The sequence below is a fragment of the Henckelia pumila genome, chromosome 2, assembly GCF_033568475.1.
Source record: "Henckelia pumila isolate YLH828 chromosome 2, ASM3356847v2, whole genome shotgun sequence".
NCBI lineage: Eukaryota > Viridiplantae > Streptophyta > Magnoliopsida > Lamiales > Gesneriaceae > Henckelia > Henckelia pumila.
This window is the reverse complement of record NC_133121.1, coordinates 167,957,533-167,984,116: the sequence shown is the minus strand read 5'-3', so window position 1 is coordinate 167,984,116 and position 26,584 is coordinate 167,957,533. Positions and strand designations below refer to the sequence as shown.

General features: G+C 36.8%; 1 protein-coding gene across 14 annotated transcripts; it reads left to right on the top strand.

Annotated features, from left to right (window-relative positions):
* The first annotated feature begins 9,603 nt into the window (after positions 1–9,603).
* LOC140880755 (tubulin-folding cofactor E-like) lies at positions 9,604–15,070 on the top strand. 14 transcript variants are annotated; one of them, XM_073285480.1, is made up of 14 exons: positions 9,604–10,038; positions 10,633–10,729; positions 10,872–11,011; positions 11,106–11,182; positions 11,266–11,343; positions 11,437–11,497; positions 12,165–12,254; positions 12,443–12,561; positions 12,690–12,851; positions 13,622–13,714; positions 13,840–13,911; positions 14,327–14,389; positions 14,609–14,754; positions 14,856–15,070. In XM_073285480.1, coding segments are annotated over exons 2-9 (639 nt in total). In that variant the 5' UTR covers positions 9,604–10,038; positions 10,633–10,727; the 3' UTR covers positions 12,762–12,851; positions 13,622–13,714; positions 13,840–13,911; positions 14,327–14,389; positions 14,609–14,754; positions 14,856–15,070. The 14 variants fall into 14 exon arrangements, with proteins under 14 accessions (XP_073141581.1, XP_073141583.1, XP_073141580.1 ...); XM_073285482.1 differs by having other exon boundaries at positions 14,327–14,405; XM_073285479.1 differs by having other exon boundaries at positions 14,310–14,389.
* The last annotated feature ends 11,514 nt before the right edge of the window (positions 15,071–26,584 follow it).

The following is a 26,584-nucleotide window of genomic DNA, read 5'->3' as shown; positions in this document are numbered from 1 at the left end:
TCACGTGACCGGAATTCAAACCGACGGCGTAACGGATCAAAACCGGAAATTCTAAACACATGAACATCATCAATACTATAATCTCAACATGATATCATCTTCAATTCTTCAGCTGAATTTCGAAATATGCAGCCCCTAAATTTCAGAATTGCAAATAATCTTCAAAAATTCATAAACAGGTTCAAACGACGATCTTTTCTCAATCCATCTTAGATATACTATCGTCGTATATACTAGAACATGTTTAAACAATTAAATTTTAATTCTAACAACAACTTAAAATTCAAACATGGTAGAACTTCATAAAACTTACGTCAAAACGTAGCACTCGGAGCTGTGATCGCATATATATGCTCAATATGAAATTCTACAAGGCGGATCAAAAGATATCAAAGTTTTAAAGGGACAAAAATGGCTTGGAAAGTGTTCTGATCTTCTTCCCTTTAATCTGCTAATATCCACGTTGAAAAATGAGTAATTCACGTGAGAATTAGATATATATTAGCATATTTGCGTTTTAGTCCCAAAACTTTGGCTTAATTGCAAATCAGTCCCCAAACAAGTTTCGGGCCTTACAATTCCTCCCCTCTAAGGAATGACTTCGTCCTCGAAATCGCATTCGATGTTACTGCTGATTCTCGTAAGCTGTATACCTGACTGAAGTAATACGTACTTCAATTCTCTGAGTTTTAGATATTTATTCTGATATATTTTATTCAACCGTATCTTAATCTTCTTTCTGATCATTTCTGCAATCATATCTATTCTCATGAACATATAATCACTGAGTCAACTTATATCTAAGTTGCTATTTCTTGTGATCTAACTCTGCATAAGTTATTCGGCTTCTCTTAAAATCTTATCTGCTTCGGTTTTATCTGAATTGAATGCACATACATATTCTAGCTGATATTCTTCAGCCAATGTATATGGATAACAATTCATCTATCTGACAATTCAAGATTGAGTATTAATCAATAAGCTAGATCAAATACTCACAGGGATCAATTATTATTTCACTTCTGAAATCTCTTTCTGAAATGATGCTCGGGAAAAGAACTTCTTTTCTGATCATTCTGTCCAGGCTTCAAAATCTATATCTATTGCTCATTTACTAACTCTGTTTATGCTGCTCTGTTCTTATTCTGTTCAAATCAATCTTCACATTCTCTATCTTTTCTTGACTCATATCTGGTCTGATAGCTGATACTTCTGAAATATCGTTTCTATATAAAGACAATTCTATTTTTCTTATCAATCAATAAACAAAATATTGTCTCTATATCTATCAGATAACTGTCACATGAATTATGGTAATCAAGTGGCACATAATCAATTAATTAGTACCGAATCTAGTACTATAGATCTGAGCATATCCTCGGAAATCTGGATAATCACATCTGATAGTCCACTAATCGGAGGATGGTATAATGAAATCTCATACAACCAAACACTCAGAACATCTGACAATCAATGCCACAATCTAGAAAATAAATCTAAAGTCTCTATCTCGACAATAGATTTCAATAATTCCTGTAATCTGATCATCTTGCTAATTTCGTAACAGGTATATTTTTATGATTGTAACATGTCTAATACAACATATTCTTGAATCTGTCGAAATCTACTACAATCTAAATTGCAAAATCATGACGATTTGAGTAGATTCGAACTCAAATCTTTCGAAAATTTGATCTTCTTTCAACTCTTATGTAACTAATTTGTTACAAAAATCACTTGGGTTCTTCTTTTCTGCTTCTTTTACTGGAATTTTAGTATTGTTAATGTCAATTCTATCGTATCTGCTTTCATTTCTGTCACCAATACTAATTTCCAAGTAATGACTACATGTAAGTCATACATGTGTAGACAACTGAATGTATATTAAATATGTTGTCATATGCCTCTTTCAGAATCTGATATTCCATATCTAGAATATCTGGCATACTCAAACGATTATTCACCGCAAAATTCATTTGTTCTGCTCTGCTGTCTTGTCTCATATCTTAATCTAGAATTCTCAATCGAATTTTCATTGCTTGATTTAATATCAATGTTGCTTTTATCTTTCCAAACCAATCGAGTTTAGCTTGGATTGCAACAATTCTGATTGTTTGAGCATCTGTCTAGAAACTCAAGCACAAACATACAACAAGTACAGATCTGTACTCAATCAATCAAGCAATTATCTAAAAACCATAATTCTTGCTGATGGTCTGACTCTGAATTTCTATCAGTTACGAGCCAAATACTTCAAGATACACTGAATAGACACATAAAATAATCAATAATTCTCAAATTTCAAATCAAAGGAACTCGCTCAAGTCAAGGTCACCGAAAATCAAATATTCTGAATGACAAAATCTGCACAGTGAAAACAACTCACTTGCATATCAAAACTTAAAGCGAGTAAATCAAATTAGACTCTAGAAAAGGAATAAGAGTCAATCAAAATTGATCGAGGTCGAATACAAAAACCTCAGAATCGATATCATGAAATTCAAGAATCGTGATTTCTATGATGGAATAGCTTCAGCAAAATTGAAGAAATAGCTCTACTGTAACTGATTTTTCTTATTCTCTATTGATATGAGTTTATCTCTAACTTTCTGCATGACAATAGTCGAATATCATCTTTTCGACATAATTCACTGTCATAGAATTCATAATCAATTTGGTACTAGAATAATTCTGTGCCAATCAATATTCTGCTGTTTTTGGAGTTCTTCAGTTCAAGTAGTGCTTTTCTATACGAGTTGTCATAAGCTTTTCGTACTAGACACCACTCTATATAGAACTGCATTCATATCATAGAAAGGTCGGAATTTGTCATGGAACTATTTCTGTACATTCTAACCACTGACATATCTGTCAATTCTAGGTTAATTCTATACTAGTTCAGTATATCGACTAGAATTCTTTCGATATTCTTCCACTTTAATCTTTATATAACCAGTACCGAAATAACAAAAAAATCTAATATCTGAAACTCATATATTAACTATTGCTTAATCAGCTCACAGATTCAATCAGCTGTTAACTGGTACTCAGTTATTGCATTACTATCTATAATGCATGCTAGCTTAATACCCAAGTCGTATATTATCACATTCAATCTTATTTCCTAAAATATATATTTTATCTGTTCTGTCTCATCTGCCAAATATTTTCCATCTACTCAAAGGCAAAGACTCAGCACATACAATTAATTAAAGGCTCAACAGATAAGATTGTAGCATAACAAATCATTGATCTATGAATGTATGCTATGCAATCAAGATATAAGCAGATTAATTAATTACTCAATTGCCTGCAATCTCATTATCTGGTGCAACTTGAGCCCAATCTTCTGTACTTGCTTATTGTCTATAAAATTATCTACCATTCGAATGTTCTCTTGATCTGTTTCAGCTAGGGGAACTATCCTCATATTCTTCGTATGCTGGCTTTTAAGCTGAATCGATCTTTGCTGCTGTTGTCACTATCTCTTGCTTTATAGCTATACAGCTATGGAATCTATAGTAAAGGTGATGATCATAGTTTTTTGCAATTACAGAGGCGTGAATAAAATTCTACTCTGCCTCATATAGCTGATGCATAATTTCTTTGTTCTGTCATTGGCTTCCATGAACTCATTCAAGTGGCTATGCTTCTGTTTGGAAAATTCTTCTTTTCTATCTTTTCTACTACTTACAGAAAGAAACAATTCTATTTACTTACCTGCCAAACCATTTCAATACATCTGCTCTTCCATCAGTTCTTCTATCAAATTCACCAACTTCTTGCTAAGCCATGGAGTTAATAGAAAATCAGGCTGGTTCTATGTTCATCTGAATATTCTTCACTTGAACAACTGATCCAGCTTTTCAACTCAACCCCTTTCTAGACATAGCATATTCTGTATCTTTCTGAGTTGGTGATTAATAGTTTTGGAGTTGTTCAACTAACATACTCCTCAGTGCAATCATCATATCGCTCGGCTCAAAAATTACCTCAACACTGTTCCATTCTATCTGCGGTTCTGTTCTGTCTGAGGTTCTCATGCTATCTGCAAAATCTGTCTTATTTGATAACAGAAGAAATATATATTGCAGATATTATAAAATACAATTTCAGTATAACATACATATAATCTCATGCTTCTGAATAGAACACATGCTTGCAAATTCTCATGCTTTTCAAATAATACATGCTTGCAACGAATTCATTTATTCTAATGAATTCAAGAAATCAGGCATACATATCAGCATATAAGGATGTAATTCTCATCTCAGTAAAGCAAGCAGTGTTCAATCAAGAAATCATAGTCGCATACAATTCTGTAAAGCAAGGAAAGAATACTCATGCAATATTATAAATGCATGCGACTCAATCTACCCCGCTCAACTTCTATCTTAGTCCAAGACTTTACGCTCTGATACCAACTGTTGTGGGGACCTCGGATGCTAATCTAATTTTATAGAGCGATTAATAACTAGAAATATTCAATCGGAATATTAGTCTACTGAATAAATAAATAAATAATACAGGACATTTGGCGACGCAAAACCTTACATTTGGCGACGCAAAAAATGGTCGCTAAAAGAAATTTTTTTAAAAAAAAAAGACACGGACCTCGATCCGGACCCTGCACGGACCAAGTCACGGGGTCCGTGCCTCTTTTGGAACTGGGTCCGTGCCCATAGCTAAAATCGAAATTGAAGGATTTGAAAGGCAGAGTCCACCCGGATCCTTGCACAGACCTTGACACGGGGTCCGTGCCCTGTATTAAAAATTCAAACATAAGCTTTTCAAGTCTGAAAAATGATATAATCTATCATATAAGCTTTTCAACATGAATCTACATAATTGACATGCATTTAGACATCAATCTACATATCTGTAATACATGAATTCTCAAATATAAATCAATACTCGACAACAACATATACAAAGGTGCTTGTTATTCTAACATGTTTACCAAATTTATAAACGGCATGTCATCTGCTTAAAAACCCGAGTCTTCACTTCTAATCTTTCAATCTCGTGCAATCCAAGCCATTTCTGACTTGATCATACCCCAACCTGATGCAATGCACACATACAAACAAAGCAACAACCGGATAACTTCGGTGAGAATATAATTCTCAGTATGAAAGACATGCATATACACTCTATAAGCATATTGAATCTATATGCTATAATAATTCTAAATTATCAAAAACATGTAACAACATGTAATCATAGAAATCTACTTTATTCTTAAATTCTTAACACATAGCTATTCATCTAAAGCAATAGCTTATCAAGCATATCAATACATTCATTTCTAGAATGACATATCAAAACATGCTAGCATTTATAACTGCATATTCTAAACCATAGAAATTTCTAGGTTAATGCATAAATGCAATGCATGTGTCAAGGAATAGACTATCAAATCTGATATCAATAAATCATAGTTCTGGGATCCCGGGAAAATAAAATCTTTAACTAACCACCGACTCTCCCAATCGAGGTAGTATTAAATATCTCAATTCCCCTGACTTTGGTGCAACTATAGTGAGTCATCTAGCTCTGGAAATAAATCTATATTCCGTGCCATGAGTCATCTGACTCTGGAAGTAAATCTACATTCCATGCCACTCAACTACAGTTCTCCAAACGTCATCTGCACTCTAGGCCATTCAGCCCTCTGTGCTTATCAAGGTAGGGTTCAAGATGAATGCAACATAATCTGGATGCCTCAAATAATACATAGGCTAAAAACAACATCTTAAACACATCAATCATATAATCATATGATCATATAATCACTCAAAGCAACAATATCAATTAAATCAAAGACGACAATTTATCATTTACATAAATGTTCTTGGAACTCAAGAAGATGTCTATCTTGAATAATCTACCCCATTTATGCAAACGTAAACAATAACATATATTAAACATGCATGTATGTGATTTTAGGCAACTCGATAATCAGAAACAATCTCGAGTTATTCTGCCCATCTTTTAATGTCTATTCATACATTTTGATCTCGAGTTTAGATGCTCAAATTCTTGACAAATAACATCAAAGAACTTCTATCAAAATCTGCTCAAATCATTACAATCATTCAAAACAAACAAGCTTCAAACCTTCTTCCATCTTTCTTGGTTCAAAGGCTAACTTCTCGAGCTCGCCGACTCGAAATCGATATGTTGCAATTCAAATCTGAAATTCATTGATATATACTTCAAGATGAGCTTTCAATATCATTTAATTCTTATTTAGGCGCAAACAATCTAACAACTTGATCACGTGATCGAAATTCAAACCGATTGCGTAACGGATCAAAACCGGAAATTATAAACACATGAACATCATCAATACTATAATCTCAACATGATATCATCTTCAGTTCTTCAGCTGAATTTCGAAATATGCAGCCCCTAAATTTCAGAATTTCAAATAATCTTCAAGAATTCATAAACAGGTTCAAACGACGATCTTTTCTCAATCCATCTTAGATATACTATCGTCGTATATACTAGAACATGTTTAAACAATTAAATCTTAGTTCTAACAACAACTTAAAATTCAAACATGGTAGAACTTCATAAAACTTACGTCAAAACGTAGAACTCGGAGCTGTGATCGCAAATATATGCTCAATCGAAAATTCTACTGGGCGAAACAAAATATATCAAAGTTTTAAAGGGACAAAAATGGCTTGGAAAGTGTTCTGATCTTCTTCCCTTTAATCTGCTATATCCACGTTGAAAATTGAGTAATTCACGTGAGAATTAGATATATATTAGCATATTTACGTTTTAGTCCCTAAACTTTGGCTTAATTGCAAATCAGTCCCAAACAAGCGATTTAATTCAATTTCAATCCTAAATAATTTAAGAATATTAGAATTTAATTATAAACTCTAAATATTCTCAAATTAAATATTTTTTGATTAAAATTAAATAATTTCGGACCTTATCACATTTTAGTCCTTGAATTTCTCAATATTTGCAAATTGGCCCTTGCTCGGATTTCATCCTCAAATTAAATCCTTAATATTTATAATCTTGGATTTTACATCTTAAATTCCATAAATATCAATTCAAATATTTTTAATCTTTTAATTTAAGTATTCCGGATATTAAAATCTTAAAATCCGAAAATCCTCAAATTAAATATTTTTTACCCGAAATTGAAATTTCTAATTTCCATAAATTCGTAAATTCATATTTTCTCTCTTATTCGAAATTTAAATCTTAAATCCCGTCATTAAGAACTTACTAGTTTCGGGCCTTACAAGGAGTCTTCGGGAGCTGCAATATCTGTCAGCAGCCAGGACACTTTGCTAAGGTGTGTCCCCAACGAGGTAAAGATCGAGATCAGAGTGGGAGTTCTTCTAGACCTACAGCTCAGCCTGAGAGGCAAACTTCTGCGGTTCACTACTTCTAACCTCAGCAGCAGAACATACAGGGAGGTAACCCGAATGCGAACTAGCCTCCGAGACAGCAGACACGAGTCTTTGCTTTGACTGAGGATCAGGATCCGACAGCACCTGACGATGTTATTGCAGGTAACTGTTCGATTTTCGGTTATTCTGCTCATGTATTGATAGATACAGGTTCTTCTCATTCCTTTATCTTTGAAATTTTTTTGTTGATGAATGCTTTGCCTACTGAGTTTTTCCTACTGTAGTAGCTGTTACTTCACCTTTGGGTGGAAAAATTGATTCTGTCAGATTATTCAGGAATTGTGAACTTTAGTTTGAGGAGAATTTGTTAGAATTCAACTGTATTGTACTTGGGTTGTCAGATTTTGAATGTATTGTTGGTATAAATGCTTTAACCAAGTACAGGGTAACTGTCAATTGTTTTCAGAAGGTTGTCAGATTCAGACCTAAAATGGCAGACGAGTGGAAATTCTTTGGTAAGGGTTCTCGATCTAGAATTCCTTTGATTTCTATGTTATCGATGACTCGTTTGTTACAGAGAGGTGCAGAGGAGTTTTTGGTTTATGCAGTTGACATACTGAAACCTAGCCCAGAATTGGTTGATATACTAGTGGTTAGAGAATTTGCTGACGTTTTTCCAGATGAGATTCTTGGATTGCCACATATTCGTGAGATCAAATTCAGCATTTATTTATTGTCAGGTACTCAACCTATTTCCAAAGCTCCTTATCTTATGACACCGATCGAATTGAGAGAATTGAAAGAACAGGTGGAGGATTTGATTGCCAAGGGATACATTAGACCTAGTGTGTCGCCTTGGGGTGCTCCTGTTCTGTTTGTTCGGAAGAAGGATGGTTCTATGCGGCTCTGTATTGATTACCGACAACTGAATCAAGCAACGGTAAAAAACAGGTATCCTTTACCCCGAATAGATGACCTTTTTGATCAACTGCAGGGTTCTTCTATCTATTTGAAGATTTATCTGAGGTCAGTATATCATCAGCTGAGAGTGCGTGAGGAAGACATTCCTAAGACCGCATTCAAAACGAGGTACGGTCATTTCGAGTTTATAGTCATGTCGTTCGGTTTGACTAACGCTCCAGTGGTTTTTATGAGTTTGATGAACCGTATCTTTTAGCGTTATTTGGATGAGTTTGTTATTATCTTCATCGATGATATTCTTATCTATTCGAAGAACCGTACTGACCATGCAGAGCATTTGAGGATCGTCTTGCAGATTTTGCGTGTTGAGCAGTTTTTTGCCAAGCTATCTAAGTGTGAGTTCTGGTTGGATTGAGTTGTCTTTCTCGGTCATATTATTTCAGGAGATGGGATTTCTGTCGATCCCAGCAATATCGAAGTGATCATGAATTGGCCTAGACCGACATCAGTGCCTGAGATCCAGAGCTTTATGGGTTTAGCTGGTTATTATTGCCGATTCATCGAGGGATTCTCATCTATTGCCAAGCCGATTACCCAACTGACTCAGAAGAATGCGCCTTTTATCTGGACTGTAGATTGTGAGGCTATTTTTGTTGACCTGAAGAGGAGACTGACCAGTGCTTCGATTCTATCTATTCCATCTGGTACTGGAGGTTTCACCTTCTATTGCGATGCTTCTAACCAAGGCTTGGGATGTGTTCTTATGCAGCATAAACATGTGATAGCGTATTCATCGAGGCAGCTGAAGCCGCACGAGACTCGTTATCCGGATCATGATCTTGAACTTGCTGTGATCGTATTTGCTTTGAAGATCTGGCGTCACTATCTGTATGGTGAGTCTTTCGAGATCTTTTCTGATCATAAAAGCCTTAAGTATTTGTTTTCAAAGGCCGAACTGAATATGAGACAGACACTACAACAAAAATGCACAAACACAACACTTAAAAGACAACACTTTTAGTGAAAAGTGTTGTATTTTTTTAAAAGACAACGCTTTTCGGAAAAAGTGTTGTCATTATATTTTTTATTAATCAAAGACAACGCTTTTTTTTAAAAAGCGTTGTCTATAAGCGTTTTTTTTATGTCAAAGACAACGCTTTTAAAAGTGTTATCTATTAGCGTTTTTTTCCTATCTATAACAACACTTTTTAAAAAGTGTTGTAGAAGATATATTATTTTTATTTAAATAAAACCTAAAATTAATAAATAATATTTTTTGCTTCTCAGATCCCCAAAATCCCCAAACCCTTTCTGGATTAACTTCTCCGATCCCTTTCTTTCAAAATCTTCTTTCTCCTTTTTCTCTCGATTTTTGCTGCCGTCTTGCTCGATTCATCAACGATTTTTCAAGTGATCTCCGGCCTCGCATCTGTTGTACTCGCTGGGGCCATCGGGACGAGAAGCCCACCTCGGCCCTCGCATCTGCTGCTATGCTCTCGTCGAACATCTTCATTTCCTTCAAAGTAGTTGACGAGATTTCACAGACGGATTACCTTTCACGTTGAGAAAATAAACCCAAAATTCCCAAACCCTTGTCGCGATTTCTCCCCTCCTTTTTGCTCTCTTTCGATTCCAACTCTACTCTTCCATCATTTGTTGATTTTTTCTGCTCTTGTAGTTGACGAGCTACAGACTTTCAATCACCTTGCCCGGGACTTGGCAACTCCAGCGTGTAAGTCCTTTTTTTTTCCCCTAATTTTTTGCTCAGCTTCTTGGAGTATGAAGTTCGTGTTTGCTGAAATTGGGAGTATTTGGGGTTGTTTCGTGAGTGTTTTGTAAAAGGTATTTTTAATACTGTGGAGTGAAACATCGGGTTGTAATGCTTGTATATGGAGATTCAATCTTCTTGAGTTATTGGAAATGGTGTAATGGTTGATAGATTTTGAATGCTATTACTTCTTTTGATCTATATTTCTTTTTACTTGTTTTTTTGTGTGTGTTGAGTTGTACCTCCTTGGCGAAACTAGAGAAAACCTAACTCTGTTTCTAATAAATATACATTTCGTTATGTAATGGTTCTTTTTTTTTTATTGGGGTATCCTGTTTCTTTACTATCTGGCATTCACCGGGTTCTTCATATCTAAGAAAGTTGTTGTCTTGTTCAATGTACCTAGGTTTTTCACAGCTGCATATGTGGGTAAGTACGTAAATTTTAATTTTTGTAGCTTGTAGGCTGTCTAGAGTTGTATGATTGAATATCTATATATATTTAGACCTTGGGTTTTCACGTGGTGAAGTTAAATATATTGGTATTTGGATGGGGCAGCATACATGAAAGTGTGGTGGTTGTGATCGTCGGGTGCAGGAGCTGGAGGGTTCGAGTGTGGCTTTTCGAGGTGGACTGGGGCTGCATGAGGGTATATGTAGGTGATGCGCTCCTGTCGCGTGATCGCAGCCTATACGCAACTTCAAGACGTCACATCTCCGATTTTAAATTAAGATAAGAGTATTTTGAATGTTTTTTGTTTATAATTGATCAAATATTTTCCTTTTTTACTTTTTCAGGGGATTCTATTATCCTTGCAGAGTTGTCCATGGAGGCTGGTTTTCCCTATGGTTTGAGCTTGAAAATACTCTTGGACTTGAGGATGAAAAACAATCAATAGGTGCATCAGGCAATCAAAAAATGGCTTCAGGATTAATTTGTATGAACTTTGTTTTGAATTAGCTTCCGCTCCCATATTCTATTATTCTGGAATGATATTATTTTGTTTTTATAAGCTAGACTTGTCCATGCAGCTGTCTCTTTGAAATGCATTGGAGCTTCTATGGGTGAAAAACCCGTCCTCGTGAAAAAGTTGCCTGCAACTACAACGGTGATACATCTACGTGCCATTTTCCAAAGCTGATTGTTTTGATGGGCTTTTTCAAGTGTAAATGTGTGAATATTGTTGCGTAGGTTGGAAAGCTGAAGAATTTGTGTGAGAGTTTCTTCAAGCTAAAATCGGTGAAGCCTATCTTGTTTCTCCAAGAAGAGGTGGGTATCTTCTTTTTCCTCACCAGATTTTCGCGGAATCTCGTTGCTTTCTTGACAACCACAATTTCTATCTTCGTGGGGTTTGTTTTATAGGGTTCTCCCATACCTACATTGCTTAATGATGACATGGAATCTCTTATGGAGCTTGGGATTGGTAATGAATCCACCATTCTTGTAGATGAAAAGCCTTGATGTCACCATTCATTTAAAAATGCGAATATCAGGGTGGCATATGCATAGATGTACTTTCTTTGATCTTCTATTCATTATTATTGTCGCTTTTTTTTACATTTTCTTTCTTTTGTTTATCTGTGCATCAAACTCGTTTCATCACGCTTCAAGTATATATTTTGGAAATATGCACGTTTTTTACTGTGCGGTAATACTTTGGGAAAAAAATGGGAAAATTTTGGTTTACTTAGGAACTTGCATGTTTTTATCTTGTGTCTTGTTATCATATAATTTGTGGTTTTAGGGCTTGTTTGGTTACTTTACTAATAGTGTCGGTACTAGTTATCATGTTCATTGTTCATGGCACCACTGTACGTTTATGTCAGTGACCAATTTGCATGATGCAACATGAACACTCTTTATGCCAACTCTGTGCAAGATGGTAGACAAGAATTATGGTATCTAACACCTCTCTCTTAGAAAATATTATCTCCTCTATAATGTCGGCAAAACAAAAACTATATTACTATATAATAGTTCGTAAAATTTATGTTTAACACTAGAGATACATTTTCTTTTCATTGTATTTTGGATGTGACCAATTTTACCTTACTTTCTAATTTGATGTGTTGACTCCTTTATTTTTGCAGTTCTTGTCATAGGAAAAGTTATGTGTACCACTGCCGCAGTCTTGGGAGGGAAGACTCTACTTTCTAACGACTCAAATATAAGAGAAAATAGTAAGTTTGTTGACATTTATCATACACTTGCTGTACTTCAGTCCTAAATCGATGACAATGTAAGAGATTTTCTTTCCAATGGAATTACGAGTCAGCAAATTCAGTTTTTTTATAAGATGTATGTGCTGAATATATTTTGAAAAATACATATTCTGAAAAAGAATTTGGTGTCCCGTGTATTGTGAAAGATGAATCTTTTTATACGGCAAGCTGGGCGTGTACTATTGATGGAACTCCATTTTTGGTGGCTGGAGGACTTAATGGAATTATCTGTGTTATTGATACTGGCAGTGAGAAGATATACAAGGTAATATTTTGTTATGTAGTTAATTGTTTGCCATCCATACTTGTTGATTGCTTCCTATAGATTTCAGGCTACCGTTCTTAGTCATGGTTGTGAAAAACATGAAGAAGTACTTCACGCTTGAGATTCAGGTTTTGGATGATAAAAATGTTCGCCGAAGATTTCGGGCTTCAAATTTCCAAGTCTGTGAGTCATGGTTGTGAAAAACATGAAGAAGTACTTCACGCTTGAGATTCAGGTTTTGGATGATAAAAATGTTCGCCGAAGATTTCGGGCTTCAAATTTCCAAGTCTGTGAGTCATGTTTTTATATATTTTATTATTAATCGCTCAGCATATTACCTGTTCATTTTATCTCTGCTCAACTCATTTATTGTTGACTTTGATTTGTGTGGTTGATGTAATTATGTTATGTATGTAGCTCAAACAGAATGTGATGCTCGTTTTGAATGAGAATAACACTGAGTTTTTTCCCCCTTGTTTATGTTTAATAGCATATTGCAGCGGTGTTAAGACCTATGTTTTGAGCAGCATATAAAGTATGGGTATCTTGAATTTGTGTCCAAGATGTTGGAATTCCTATGATTCTATAAATGGTATACCATATACAGACAATAGTTCCAAAATTTTCTATTAGTGTCCATTGTTGGTTGCTTTCTGCCTTGATGATGGTGTTCTTGATGCATCGGGTTCATTCATACAACAAGCGCTTTTAGCATGATATTATTTGTGACACCTTTTTAGCGGCTGGATAATTCTATGGAGTGTGAATTTTTTTGTTGGGATTACGGAGGAAATAGAGGAGAGCTTCATCTTACATACAAGTTGCGGTGTCACTGCCATATAGAATTGTTTGGTCCGGATAAAAGGTCCAAGATAGCTAGTCCAATTACTATGTTCTTTTCATGTGGCAGCATGTGTCAGGCCCCTCCACGTGAACATGAGATTAATACCTATGACAATTTGTGAATTTACTTTGCATTTTTAGGCCTTGAAGTTACTGGACACTTGTCATGATCGATTATTAATCGATGAAATGTGTATTTATATATGTTTTTTGTCAGGCTTTCACTTTGGTACTGTTGGATCTTCTTGGCCTTTTGTTCTTTTCCACATACACGCTTCTTGTCCTTTTTTGGGCAGATATTTATCATCAGGTAATACTCGTGAACAAAATAATTACGTGGAATAACTTTCCTTGTCTTGACTGGTGTGTCAAATATTTTTTAGCTTGATTTTACATGAAGAATTGACTAACAATTCAATTGTTGTTCTTGGTCAGGCTAGAAGTTTGCCAACAGATAAACTGAGAGTTTTCTATATTTCGAGTAATTGCGCAATTTACTTTATACAGGTGACTTGCACATACTTTTTTGGGACATACATTGTGAATCATTACTAGCTCTTGGGTTTTAGTCGTGTGTGCATTTTGTTTTGATTTATGGTGATTGTTACCATCTTCTCATCCAGTGTTCTATCATGCGTGTATTTCTATAGAATTCCCATAAGATAATATGGGGCTTATGATGAATCCTACCTTTATATTAAAGCAAGCAAATTACGAAGGAAAATTTGGATCTATTGCCCAATTTTACTTCTTCCTTAATTGCCTCATATATTAGCATTTTCTTCCACATGTTAAGCTAGCTCTATAAATACCTGTGATCTCAACACGTATGTTTACATATAAATATATATAACACACTTGAAAATTTGTGGATTTGGATTGATTCATTATGATAACTGATCCAGAATTTTATGAAGAACAGAGCTACTCAGTTGAAACTATTTGGGGTAAATCAAGAATGAGTCTCATCATGAGGGTTCAAATGGTAATCCGTTGTATGTGTACGTAAACTTTTCTGAATCTGGTTTTAAAGGAATGCTATAATTATTTCTTCTATATGGATTAAATATGCAGTTTTCGAAGTTGAAATTAAGCCTTAGACTGTGGCTATGAATAATTATTTTTTCATTACTGAAATTTTTATCTCTACTACTGTTTTATTGTATTCTGTGTTGAATTCTAGTCTGAAACTTCAGACTTGCAGTTTCAGGTTCAAACTATTAGATAAAGTTATCTCTCAAAACGTTCGTCAATCCTGAGAGGTGATTAATTGGAAAACAAGGTTTCTTGAATTGATGCGGGGCTGGAGCTTTTGGATGATGAGGAGCACATTTTCAGTAGGCGGATTATGTATTTGTTTTCATTTTACTTTTCTTCTTTGATGTTTGATTTATTTTGACATTCATAACCATGGCTTTGAAATGTTATTCTTGTTTGCTGCTATTGTTCAGCACATTTCCAGTCCTCCAAATGGATTTAGCATTCTGAGAGTTGATATGATCGCCGACTCCGGTTTGAGGCAGAAAACATAGCGCAAATGGCCGAGATGAACATGAAGAATTCGATTATTTGTTATATTTGAATGATTTTTGTTATATTTGAATGATTTATAATATTGAAATATTGTATATTAGATTTAATTTTCAAAAAATTTGAATATTGAGTGATAATATTGAAAATTTGTGAATTATATTTTTTTTGTTTTTTATTTGAGAAAAGACAAAGCTTTTTAAACGTTGTCGTAGATGGAAAAAGCGTTGTCGTTACTTAAAAAGACAACGCTTAAAAAGCTTTTGAACTACGACAACGCTTTTTTGTGACAAAGACAACGCGGAAAAAGCGTTGTCGTTTTTAGATACGACAACGCTTTAAAAAGCGTTGTCTTTTCCAGAAACGACAAAGCTTTTTTCGCGTTGTCTTTGAGCATGGTCTTTTACAACACTGGCTACGACAACGCTTTTTCGGAGACATTAACAACGCGAAAAAAGCGTTGTCTTTGGTCGTTTTTCTTGTACTGAGAGAAGATGGTTAGATCTATTGAACGATTTTGATTGTGAAATCAAATACAACCCGAAAAATTCGAATGCAGCTGCAGATGCCTTGAGCCGAAAGCTTTATTTTTTATCTCTTTCTACTATCGGTGTTAGGGGTTTTCACGGTGCGGTTTGGGCGGTTTTCTCACTAAATTCAAATCGAATTGTGATGTACGGTTTGGTTTGAAAAAAAAATTAATCGCGGTTTTTTATATAAAAGTACATGTACGGTTTCGAGCGGTTATACGGTTTTTTCTTATGAACAAATAATGATAAAAAAACTTACGAACAAAAGATAAATTTAAATAAAATAAAAGCTAAAATTAAGTTAATAATACTAATAATAATAAAAAATAAATAAATAATGAACAAGAATGTCTTTCAAATGAAAATATAATCTAAATTATGCAAAATAATATTATAGAAGAAAACAATAATTGAATCATGCAATCTTATAGTTCAAAACAATATCAATCACAAAGAAAAAAAACTAACATTTTAACAAAAAAAAACTGATATTACTTATTTCAAAAAATATTTGAAGTTTTCAACAAAATTTCCTAGGAAAAAAATACTTATACTTATGGTTGACAATTGAGAAAGTATAATGAATTATTTGACCACGGTTAAAGTAGTGAGATAAAATTAAATTTTATTTAATACTTAATTTTGCTCATATACTAATTTTTTTATTAATAAAATAGTTTTAAAAATATTTTTTTTTCAGCCTCCAAATTTTTTCTCAAAAGTGCATGCATCATGAATGAGAATAAAACAAAATTAATGAAAATGTGAAATAATATCATTAATTTTTTTAATTCCTCAAGTTCCGTTTATTATTTTTAAATTTTTATTTTGTAGCATCATGAATTTAATATTATTATTTTGAACATTGTGTAATATTGAGTCAAATTTGGACAAAAACTCTAAAAAATTATGTTTTATTTACTAGTTGTTTAATGTTAAATATATAATAAAAAATATAAAACTCGATCATAAATAGTAAAACACTACGCGGTGCGGTCGGCACAGTTTTTCATTCAAATTGCCACCACACCATTATATGCGGTGCGGTTTGATTGTTTATTTTTCAATCACGGTTTTAGTCAAAAAATTACAATTAGCGGTGTGGTGCGGTTCGGATCGATCGGTTTGAGCGGTTTTTTATAAAGTTTGATCACCCCTAATCGGTGTTTCTCAGTTGATCGATGATTGTTGCACTTTTGGTTTGGAGTTTGTAACAGATAGGAGGACTATTAGAGTGTTTGCTATTCAAGCCGAGCCAGAGTTATTAATTTTGATCAAAGAAGCACAGAAGTCTGATCCGAGCACTTATATTTCAATAGAAAAAGTCAGATCAGGGCATCAGTATGAATTTCAGGTTAGATATGATGTTTTATTTGTGAATAACCGTATTGTTGTGTCTGATATTTTGGAGTTGAGGAAGCGTATTCTTCGAGAGGCACATTGCAGTCGGTTCAGTATTCATCCTGGAGGCCGTAAGATGTACAACAATCTGAAGAATCAGTTTTGGGGGAAGAGAATGAAGAGTGATGTTGCGAGATTTGTATCCTGATGTTTGAACTGTCAGCAAGTGAAAGCAGAGAGGAAGCGACCGGGTGGTCTGTTGCACAGTCTATCTGTTCCTGAATGAAAATGGGATCACATTTCTATGGATTTCATCACGAAGCTACCGTGATATCTTAGAGGATGAGATGCTATTTGGGTAGTGATCGACATATTGACGAAGTCTGCTTGCTTTATTCCTTACAGGATGACGTATCGTCACGATCAGATGGTTGAGTTATATGTTAGCAACGTTGTGAGATTGCATGGTGTGCCAAAGTCGATCGTTTCAGACCGAGACCCTAGATTCACTTCGCACTTTTGGCACAGTCTTTAAGAGACACTTGGTACTCGATTGCATCTGAGTAAATTTATCATCCTCAGACCGACGGACAGTCAGAGCAAACTATCTAGACGTTAGAGGATATGCTTTGAGCAGGAGTGCTAGACTTTGGCACTAGTTGGCAGGATTCTTTGCCTCTTGTCGAGTTTTCTTACAACAACAGTTACCAAGCGAGTATCGGTATGGCACCTTTTGAGGCTTTGTACGGTAAGAAGTTCCGATCTCCTTTGTTTTGGGACGATGTGTTCGAGTCACCTGATTTGAGACCGGATATGCTTAGAGATATGGCAAAGCAAGTAAAGATCATTCAGACGAGAATGAAGTCAGCTCAGGATAGACATGCAAAGTATGCGAATATCAGATGCAAACCTATGAGTTTCGATCAGGGAGACCAAGTATTCTTGAAGATTTTTCCTTTCAAAGGCACTGTTAGATTTGGAAAGAGAGGGAAGTTATCTCCAAGATTCATCGCACCGTACGAGATTCTCGAGAAGTTAGGTGATCTTGCCTACAGACTTGCACTTCCTCCATCTTTATCTGGTATTCATGACGTTTTTCACGTCTCTATGTTGCGGAAGTATCATCCAGATCCTTGTCATATTCTTCATCCTGACGAAGCCGATCTTGACGAGACTCTGAGCTACTTTGAGCGACCGATTCAGATCCTTGACTGAAAGGATAAGCAGCTCAGAACCAAGTCGATTCCTTTGGTGAAAGTTCAGTGGAGCCATCACGGACTCGAGGAAGCGACTTGGGAGACAAAATCTGATATGAGACAGCGATTTCCAGAGTTATTCGGATGACGTGAGTTCTTTTTACTGTCTTTTGTTCTTTATTCTATCTTATGTGATTGACTCTTATTGATTTCGAGGACAAAATCTCTTCTTAGAGAGGGAGAATTGTAATGCCCCAAATTTATATTAATTGAGTTTATTTGAGATAATTGGAGTTTACAGAGTTTAAGATTCGATTTATTTTTTATCAGGGTCTATTTTGCAATTTTCGGATATTTCAGGGACTAAAATGCAAATAGGGAATTTTACATATTATCTACCACTTGTTTAACTTTTCATTCACTCCATCTCCTCCCCTTAGCCGACTCCTCCATTGAAGACGCCCCTAAGCTTCTTCAAGCTTTGCGATTTTGGTTTCCGATCGATCCGTCCGTTATAATTTTAATCCGAAGGCAGATTAGCGATCACAACAGCGAGAGCTTCGTTCTATAGTAAGTATTTCTCCGATCACTTATACTTCTATTTTATGATGTTGTTAGAATCGATTGAGTTTCGGTTATGTCGCTCTTGAGATAGTTCTTATCGATTATTCTTAGTCGGTTTTGAATTAAAGCATCGTTCGGATTTGTTATGATTTTCGGAAGCATAATTCGAAAATGGGGGTTTTGTGATTTGTTGGATTCGGATTTTTATTGTTGTTTTAGCATTTCTTTGAGTTGTTTTCAATGTTGTACTGATGTCTGCATTTCCGGTTTGATCAGTTTATAGCCGTTATGCCGCCGGTTTCAGTTTTGGGATTTTGAACTGTTTGAATTGTAGAACTTTGTCAATTGGGTTTGTTCGTCATTTTTGATCATATTTTGCCTCTGTACAGATTCATTTGAAGTTTGTCGAGCCCAGAGTTAGCATAAGTCGATCGTCGAAGAGTCGGATGAAGAGCGGTAAAGAGTTTACCTTAAGAGTTGTTGTTTAGGTTGTATAAATTTTAATATAACCTCTTTTTTAGCGTATCCAGAGTTGGAGCTAATTGCATCGAAAGGTACAAGCAGACATCGTTTTAGTGGGATATCACACTCAAGACAGTTGGTTCTTGAGTTTTCCTTAAAATCACATACTTGCATCAATACTTGTTCTAGAATGTGGGACTTGTATTTTGTTGTTTGAGATTTTGTTATATGGTTTAATGCTTTATGTTTTCTTATGCATTCATCTTGAGTCAAACTTTTGATTTCAGCGGGCAGAACGACCCTTTTTGTTTAGACGTTTTGGCGGCTATACTGCGAGTGGCCTGGGTTGTAGAAAATCACCTAGCGTCAGCATACTCCTTATAGTCGCACCAAAGTATAGAGGATTGGAATACGTGGCACCACCTCGATCGGGAGAGTCGGTGAGTCGTTACGTGATCTCATCCTCGGGATCCCAAAAGCATAGCAGCAATCCCTTGTTTATCAGAGTTGATATACCGATTTTAAAGACATGCATTGCATTCGTATTAACATTGAATATGTTGTCTTGATATCATGTTGTTGATATATTACTTGTTATTGCATGTTATGTTGCTTTTACTGGGAATATCATTCTCACCGGAGTTATCTGGCTGTTGCTTTGTTTTGTATGTGTACTTGGAAACAGGTGGAACAGGATCGAGTCAGCGAAGACTTGGTTAGCATCAAGATTGAGAGATAGAATTGGTACTCGGTTTAGAAGTAGAATCAGCATGTCAATCTAGTTTATGTTGGAACATGTTTAGAACTCAAACTTCGTTGTTTTTTTGTATTGAGGTTGTATGATGTTGTTGCATGTTTATTGTACCTCATTATGTATTTAATGGATTTTTCTAGTTGAAATTGGTAAGTTATTTTCTGAGTTTTGTTCAGAGCTGTCATCGCTCGATCGGTAGAGATTGACCGATCGAGCAAGATGGCCTGTAGCCTTTCTCTATGTTTTTGTAAAAACTTGCTCGCTCGATTGGTTGAACTTTACCGATCGAGCGAAGCTGTTGTTCTTCTTGGGGCAGTAAGTTTTGGATTGTTTCTTGCTCGATCGGTTGAGTTCTACCGATCGAGCGAGGCACTGTTCTTTTAAAAAATAATAATAAAAATTTCTTTTATTTCTTTTAATCTTGGATCTTATATGCTTAGTTATTGTTTAATCCGAGATTAGATGTTTAGAATAGAGGTCTCACACCCACAGTGGTGGTAAACCTGAAATCTCCTCCGGAAACACATCGAGAAACTCACGGACTATGGGTATCTCCTGTATGTCTGGTCCCTCCAAGGATGCATCGATGGCGTAGATAAGGTAGCCTTCCCCGCCAAACTCTAAAGAACTTCGGGCTTTCAGAGCAGAAACCACTAGCATCGGGGGTCGCGCACCCTCACCATATAAGTACCACACCTCGCCATCCTCAGGACGAAACTGAACAAACCACTGATAGCAGTCAACTATAACTCTATAGGTAGTCAGGAGATCAATCCCAATAATGCAGTCAAAATCATCCATAGCTAGGATCATCAGGTTAGCACTAAGCTGATACCCCTGAAAGTCCAAAGTGCAACCAACCACTAGACGCTTAGCTAAAACCTCGCTATCCATCGGAGTAGAAATACAACACGTCTAAAGGAACAAACAATAATATATACCTCTTAGCAAAATGTGCTGAGATGAATGAGTGTGATGCACCAGCATCAATCAAGACCTATGCAGGAAAACCACATAAACTACAGGTACATGCAATCATCCGATGACTGTCAGCCTCTGACTACTCCTGATTCAGTGCAAAGACTTGCCCCTGAACACGTGGCCGTAGAGAAGAATGACCATGGGAAGAAGTCTGTCGCTGCGATGGCTGCGACTGCTGGTACTGCTGCTGCGGCTGAGAAGGCTGCTGCTGCGGCTGCTTTACTAACGCCTGGGAACCTCCGGAACCACTAGCTGCTCCCATAAGAGTAGGGCAATCTCTCTTCATGTGTCCCTTTTGACCACACTGAAAACACGCGCTAGTTGATCGAGGACACGGGCCTAGTGGATGCTTGCGCCTACACTGACGACACTGGCTCATCCCCTGGCTACCGAAACGCTGCACTCCGCCAGATCCGAAAGAAGAATAAGAAGTACCACCTTGCTTCTTATAAGAGTGAGATCTAGGACCCAAAGAACTAGTCGGTCTGGATGCGAGATAAATCATAGACCTGTTCCTCCAAAGACTGTCTTTTGCCTGCCGACAACGGTCCACCAAACCCTCATAGGTCATGTCACTCCCAAAAGCCACCATTTTATGAATCTCAGGGTTCAGACCCTGAAGGAAATGATCATACTTGGCCACAGAACTGTCAGCAATATGCGGGAAACAAGGTAGAAGATCAAAGAAATTCTGCTGGTACTCCTCAATAGACATCGTCCCCTGTCGCAATCCCACCAACTCACTAGCTTGCGCCTGGCGAAGGGCTGGAGAAAAATACAATCGCTGGAAAGTAGTAAAAAATTCAGCCCAAGTAGCTGCTCCTCTTGCTGATATAAATGGTGCGGAAGTAGATATCCACCACTTCCTCGCTTGACCCTCTAGAAGAAAACCAAGAGTCTCCATCTTTTCCTCATCTGTGAAACGGAACTCTCTGAAACAATGCTCCATCCTCTCTAGCCAGTCCTTAGTAGTCTCTGGGGTCTTGCCACCTGCTAATGGCTTAGGGCTCACCTGCATAAATCTATGCATGCTTAACTCTCCTCCGCTCTTCGCGGTGTCCACGACGATGTATACGACCGTCTCTACCTTCCCAACGACCATCCCCTCCACTGTCGTGGCTCTCGTCGTAATCTGCCATCTGTCAATTAATAACAGATAATGTATTAATCCGTTTTACTATTTCCCAGTTTCAATGCGCTTTGATACCAATAAATGTAGCGACCCTACCTGGATCCACTACCTAATTAGAGTTAATTAGCGCATGCAATAAATAATTAAAGCGTAAATAGCGGATAATTAAAATACAACAAATCCAATTGGCAGAATACAATTGACGACAACAAAAGTATATAATACTCTTATACAACCAAATCAAAAGTCTTAGGGTAACAAGCCCTACCACTACACTCTCGCTGCAACAGACACCGACCTCAACCCTGTTGCGAGTCACCTGGAGCGTCCAGCCTCAAACCTGCCCCACCACAAGGTATCCCAAAGACACAAAAACAGAGGGGAATGAGTGACTACGCTCAATATGAAAGCAATGATATATAAACAAATATGCAGCAGACAAATAACTTTAAAATACTTGGTAAAATAAATAGTCTACTCAGGGTGCCATGAATACACAGTACCGTGCTAAGAGAGCGACTCCACGGGGTACTTGTGTATTCCCCTATCAACTATAGCGTCTACTCCACCGTCGTGGTCGCTCCTAGTGATAGCAAAATCAGGGGCTGAGCCTCCCCAGACACGAATTCATAAGGAGTAACTCATCACCGATGGAAACTGTCATGACTCACATCATATCAGATGCAGCCCAGTGTAAAAACATGCATGTGCTAAAGCCGTAAAACATGGTAAAACACATAGCACATACTCATGCAACATATAAGCATATATATCATGTCGGCTATCTCGGTCAGTACTTACGTACCTATCTAACATTGCAGGCAAATACTAGCACCACTAGTCTAGATCTCACGCCTACAAGTCCACACTACTGCGTCTATAATGAAAATACTCATGCATCACTATTTAATCTCTAAAAGCCTTAATTAAGCTATTCCATACTCCTAAATATTTTTAGGATGCCAAAGCTATACCTGCGTACGTTGTTAGCCTGCTGAAGGCGACTACCTCAAAACTTAGACACAACTCTGCTACGACGTCGGGATCTCTCCGCTACTTCCAGATTCTCAATAGGACGCCTAGATATCCCTAGGATCGAGCTAGAAGGCCTTAGAAACGGGAGAGAGAATAATTTGAGGTGCAAGGAAGAATGATCTCGGCACCCCTATTTATAGGCGGAGATCGGAGCGTCCGATCCGGTTCTGGTAGCGCTTAATCGTGTCACGCCCAAATTACCCGACTCAATCAGATAAACAAATAATGCAGTAGTGTGAGTAGGGATCGTTCCCACGAGGAAAGGTAAATTTAATGTGTTCTAAATAAATAAAAGGGGATTTTGAAGTTTGAGATTAACTACTGAAAATTTTAAACAATTAAAATTCACTAACATGCAAGATTGAATAATAAACTTGGAGAAATCAATAAGAGGCGAGACTTGGTATCGGTCGACTACACCCTTGATATTCATTCATTCAATCATCAATTCCCTAAAAATAATTAGTCCTATTAAATATTCGTCACTGAAAACTAAATTCCTGTTTCACCGTAATTTTAGTTAATTAGAAAACAGCATTCTAAATTAACCCTTACCAATGAATTAACCCGATAACAGCAATCTAGATTTAAATCCACGGTAGCATTCAAACTAGTAAAACTGACGAACCTAGACAACACAAACACCAGCGGTTGTATTTAGCCTAGTCAATAATTGATCCTACGATTTAATAAACTCAACAGCAGAAAATATTAAACGTAGTTGCTTCGCAAATTAGATTGTTCAAACAATTACGGATTTGAATTCTAATTTAGCTATCGTTCGCAATACAAAACTCTAAGATGGCCAATCCTAAAATCTCGCATACAAACATGAAATCAAACAGATCAAAGATTGATACTTAATAAAGATTAAACACTACGAATCGAATCTCATGAACAAAATATATCAAGGTTTTGTCTCCCTCAACCAAGTATTAAAAGATTTAGCTACAACGATTCATCACCAAATTAATAAAAATTCAAAGAAAAGAAGAAAACTAGAGAAGAAATTGAGGAACAAAACCTAGCCTCCAAGAGAGAGTCTCGAAATCTGATAATAATCCTTAAAAACAGAATTAAGAGTCTAATAAAACCTAGAGTCCAAAATAACAAAATTTCCAAAATTAAAAAATCATTCCCGAACAGGCCCGTGCGCTCGATCGCATGGAGTACGCCCGATCGATCACGTGAAAATATGCGTTTCTCTGTTTTCAACTTCTCGGCCCGCGCTCGATCTTGCTGAGTACGTGGGATCGATCGCGTGGAAATATGCAAAATTCTGCCTTCATAATCCGGATACCTCGCTCGATCCTATTGAGTTCGTGGGATCGATCGCATGGAAAAAACCAATATTCTGCCTTCGTTTTCTTCATCTTGAAATCTCCTACACATTAAACCCGGGAGTATGTTATGAATATAAATGCATGCAAAAGACAAAACTAAGATAAAACATGAACAAACACAATTAAATGCATGCAAATTACCAACAAAATAACAACAAAATATGCAAAAAAAACACGACTATCAAATACCCCCACACTTAATCCTTGCTCGCCCTCGAGCAAGTCATGCAAAAACAAAATGAAACAGAATAAACACTTAAGCAAGGACGATTATGCATAAAATTTAGCCTCAAAGAAAACTACTTTCATCAAAAAAACAAGTTCATAGCTACTCTCAATCATCAATGATACACCTTCAGTCGAATGCGAACGTGTGTATGTGCCATGTTACCTCAGTTACATGCAACTTCAAAAGAACAAAGTTTCAAGACTGTTCGCCGACCTATAACAATTCAGTGCAAGTCTCACAATCAAGAACTCTCCTCCCAACAATCCATCAACAAAACACAACTCTCTCAAGATAACTAAGCACTAATTTGCGATTTCTTTTGCAGTACCAATAATTACCCGCATACTTAGCTATAAAATAGTGAATAGGATTTCAAACACATTTCAAGCCCGGATGGAACTGATGCCTTACTAATTTTTTTTTTCAAGGCTAAACCCCATTTTAATTTTTTTTTTTCCGCAGACTTAGCTACAAACAAGATGAGTAGGATTTCAAACATCTTGCTTGCAACCCGGATGGAGTTGATTACTTCATAAACATGCTATAAAAGCTGATTTTTTCTTTTCTACTTCTAAAAATACCCAAGAGAGTAAATGCTAAATCAACAGGATCATCAAGACTTAAGAACCATCAAGTTCCACAAACATCTATTATCGTGCAATGGTTCAACAGACATCCACGATATCTAATACATCGCTACACTTTACTGGTTAAACATGCGTGCTTAAAAATATTCAACAATCAACCTATGGTTTCTCATGTCCAATCAAGAGTAAAATTTTTCAAAAATTTCATTTTTCAACTACCCCATCATAGGCTAACAACTCATCCTCAACTTATGCATTTGAACAACAAAAATGACAACACAACAATACGATGCATAACAATACAAGAAAAATACAAAACAAAAGAAACAAAATGCAAAATGCAAACAATGCACCCCCCCCCCCCCACACACCTAACCTAAGCATTGTCCTCAATGCATTACAAGACAAAACACAAACAAACAACGAAATAATATGCTAAGAGACAAAAGAAAAGCAAAACTCCCCTGGTTCAATGGTCGGCGGCATCTTCCTCTTCATGCTTGGGAGGTAGGACGGGATCAGCGCCTTGAAAGTCAGAAGGCTGTGGAAATGGGATAGCCGGGGGCAATGTGGTGGGGTCAATCCCAAGCCGCTCGGAAATGCCTCGACAAATAAAGTCCAAGGCTTGAAAATTCGAGGCCACCACTGCATTGAAAGAATTCTGATATTGGGCTTGATTGGACAACGCTTGAACCGTGACAGTAGTGGTTCGGCGTGGAAGCGGTGGAGGGTGTAGTGGGTCGGGCACCGGCACAAATTGATCGTCCACCATGAACTGGCTCCTTCGATATTCTCGTTTGGCATCGACAGTCGCGCCGTCAATAGGACGCATGGGTTGTAACCATTCTTCATTGGGTCGATGTGGCACCCCAGTGCGCAAGCACAGTTGCGTGATAATCATCGGAAAGTAGAAACCCGTCGTCCTCGTAGTGATGGAATGCCTCATCTGACTGTGTATCACACGCCCCGCATTCACCGATAATTGAAGATCAAGAGCGTAGAGTAAGACGACCCTCTCAACATGGACCTCGCTCGTGTGGGTAATGGGCATGAGGCGGCGGGCTACAAAGATGTACCAAGTTGCCGGATCCATCAGCATATATTTCTCTTTAAAGCACTTGAATGCAACCGGATCCCTCCAAGCAGCCCCGGCCATGCATATTTGCTGAATGACTTCGTCCAAATTCGGGCCGGAAGCTATGTTCTTGTAGAGACTGTCATCAACGTCGGGCGTCTCCAAAAGGCTATTCAAATTTTGTGGTGCATATGAAACTAGAATACCCCGGACGAAGGCCTTATCATCCGTGCGCGCTGCTGCATTGGCATAGAATTCCCTCACAATAGGGACAATAGCCGGGGATGGCTGTCGAGAAAATGGCCCTGTAGTACCCCGTAACCGAAATTGGTAATTAAGAGATTAATTATGTTAATTAAACCAATTTGGTATCTGAAGGATCGGAAGCTCCGAAGGTGAGATCGAAAGCTCCGATCAGGAT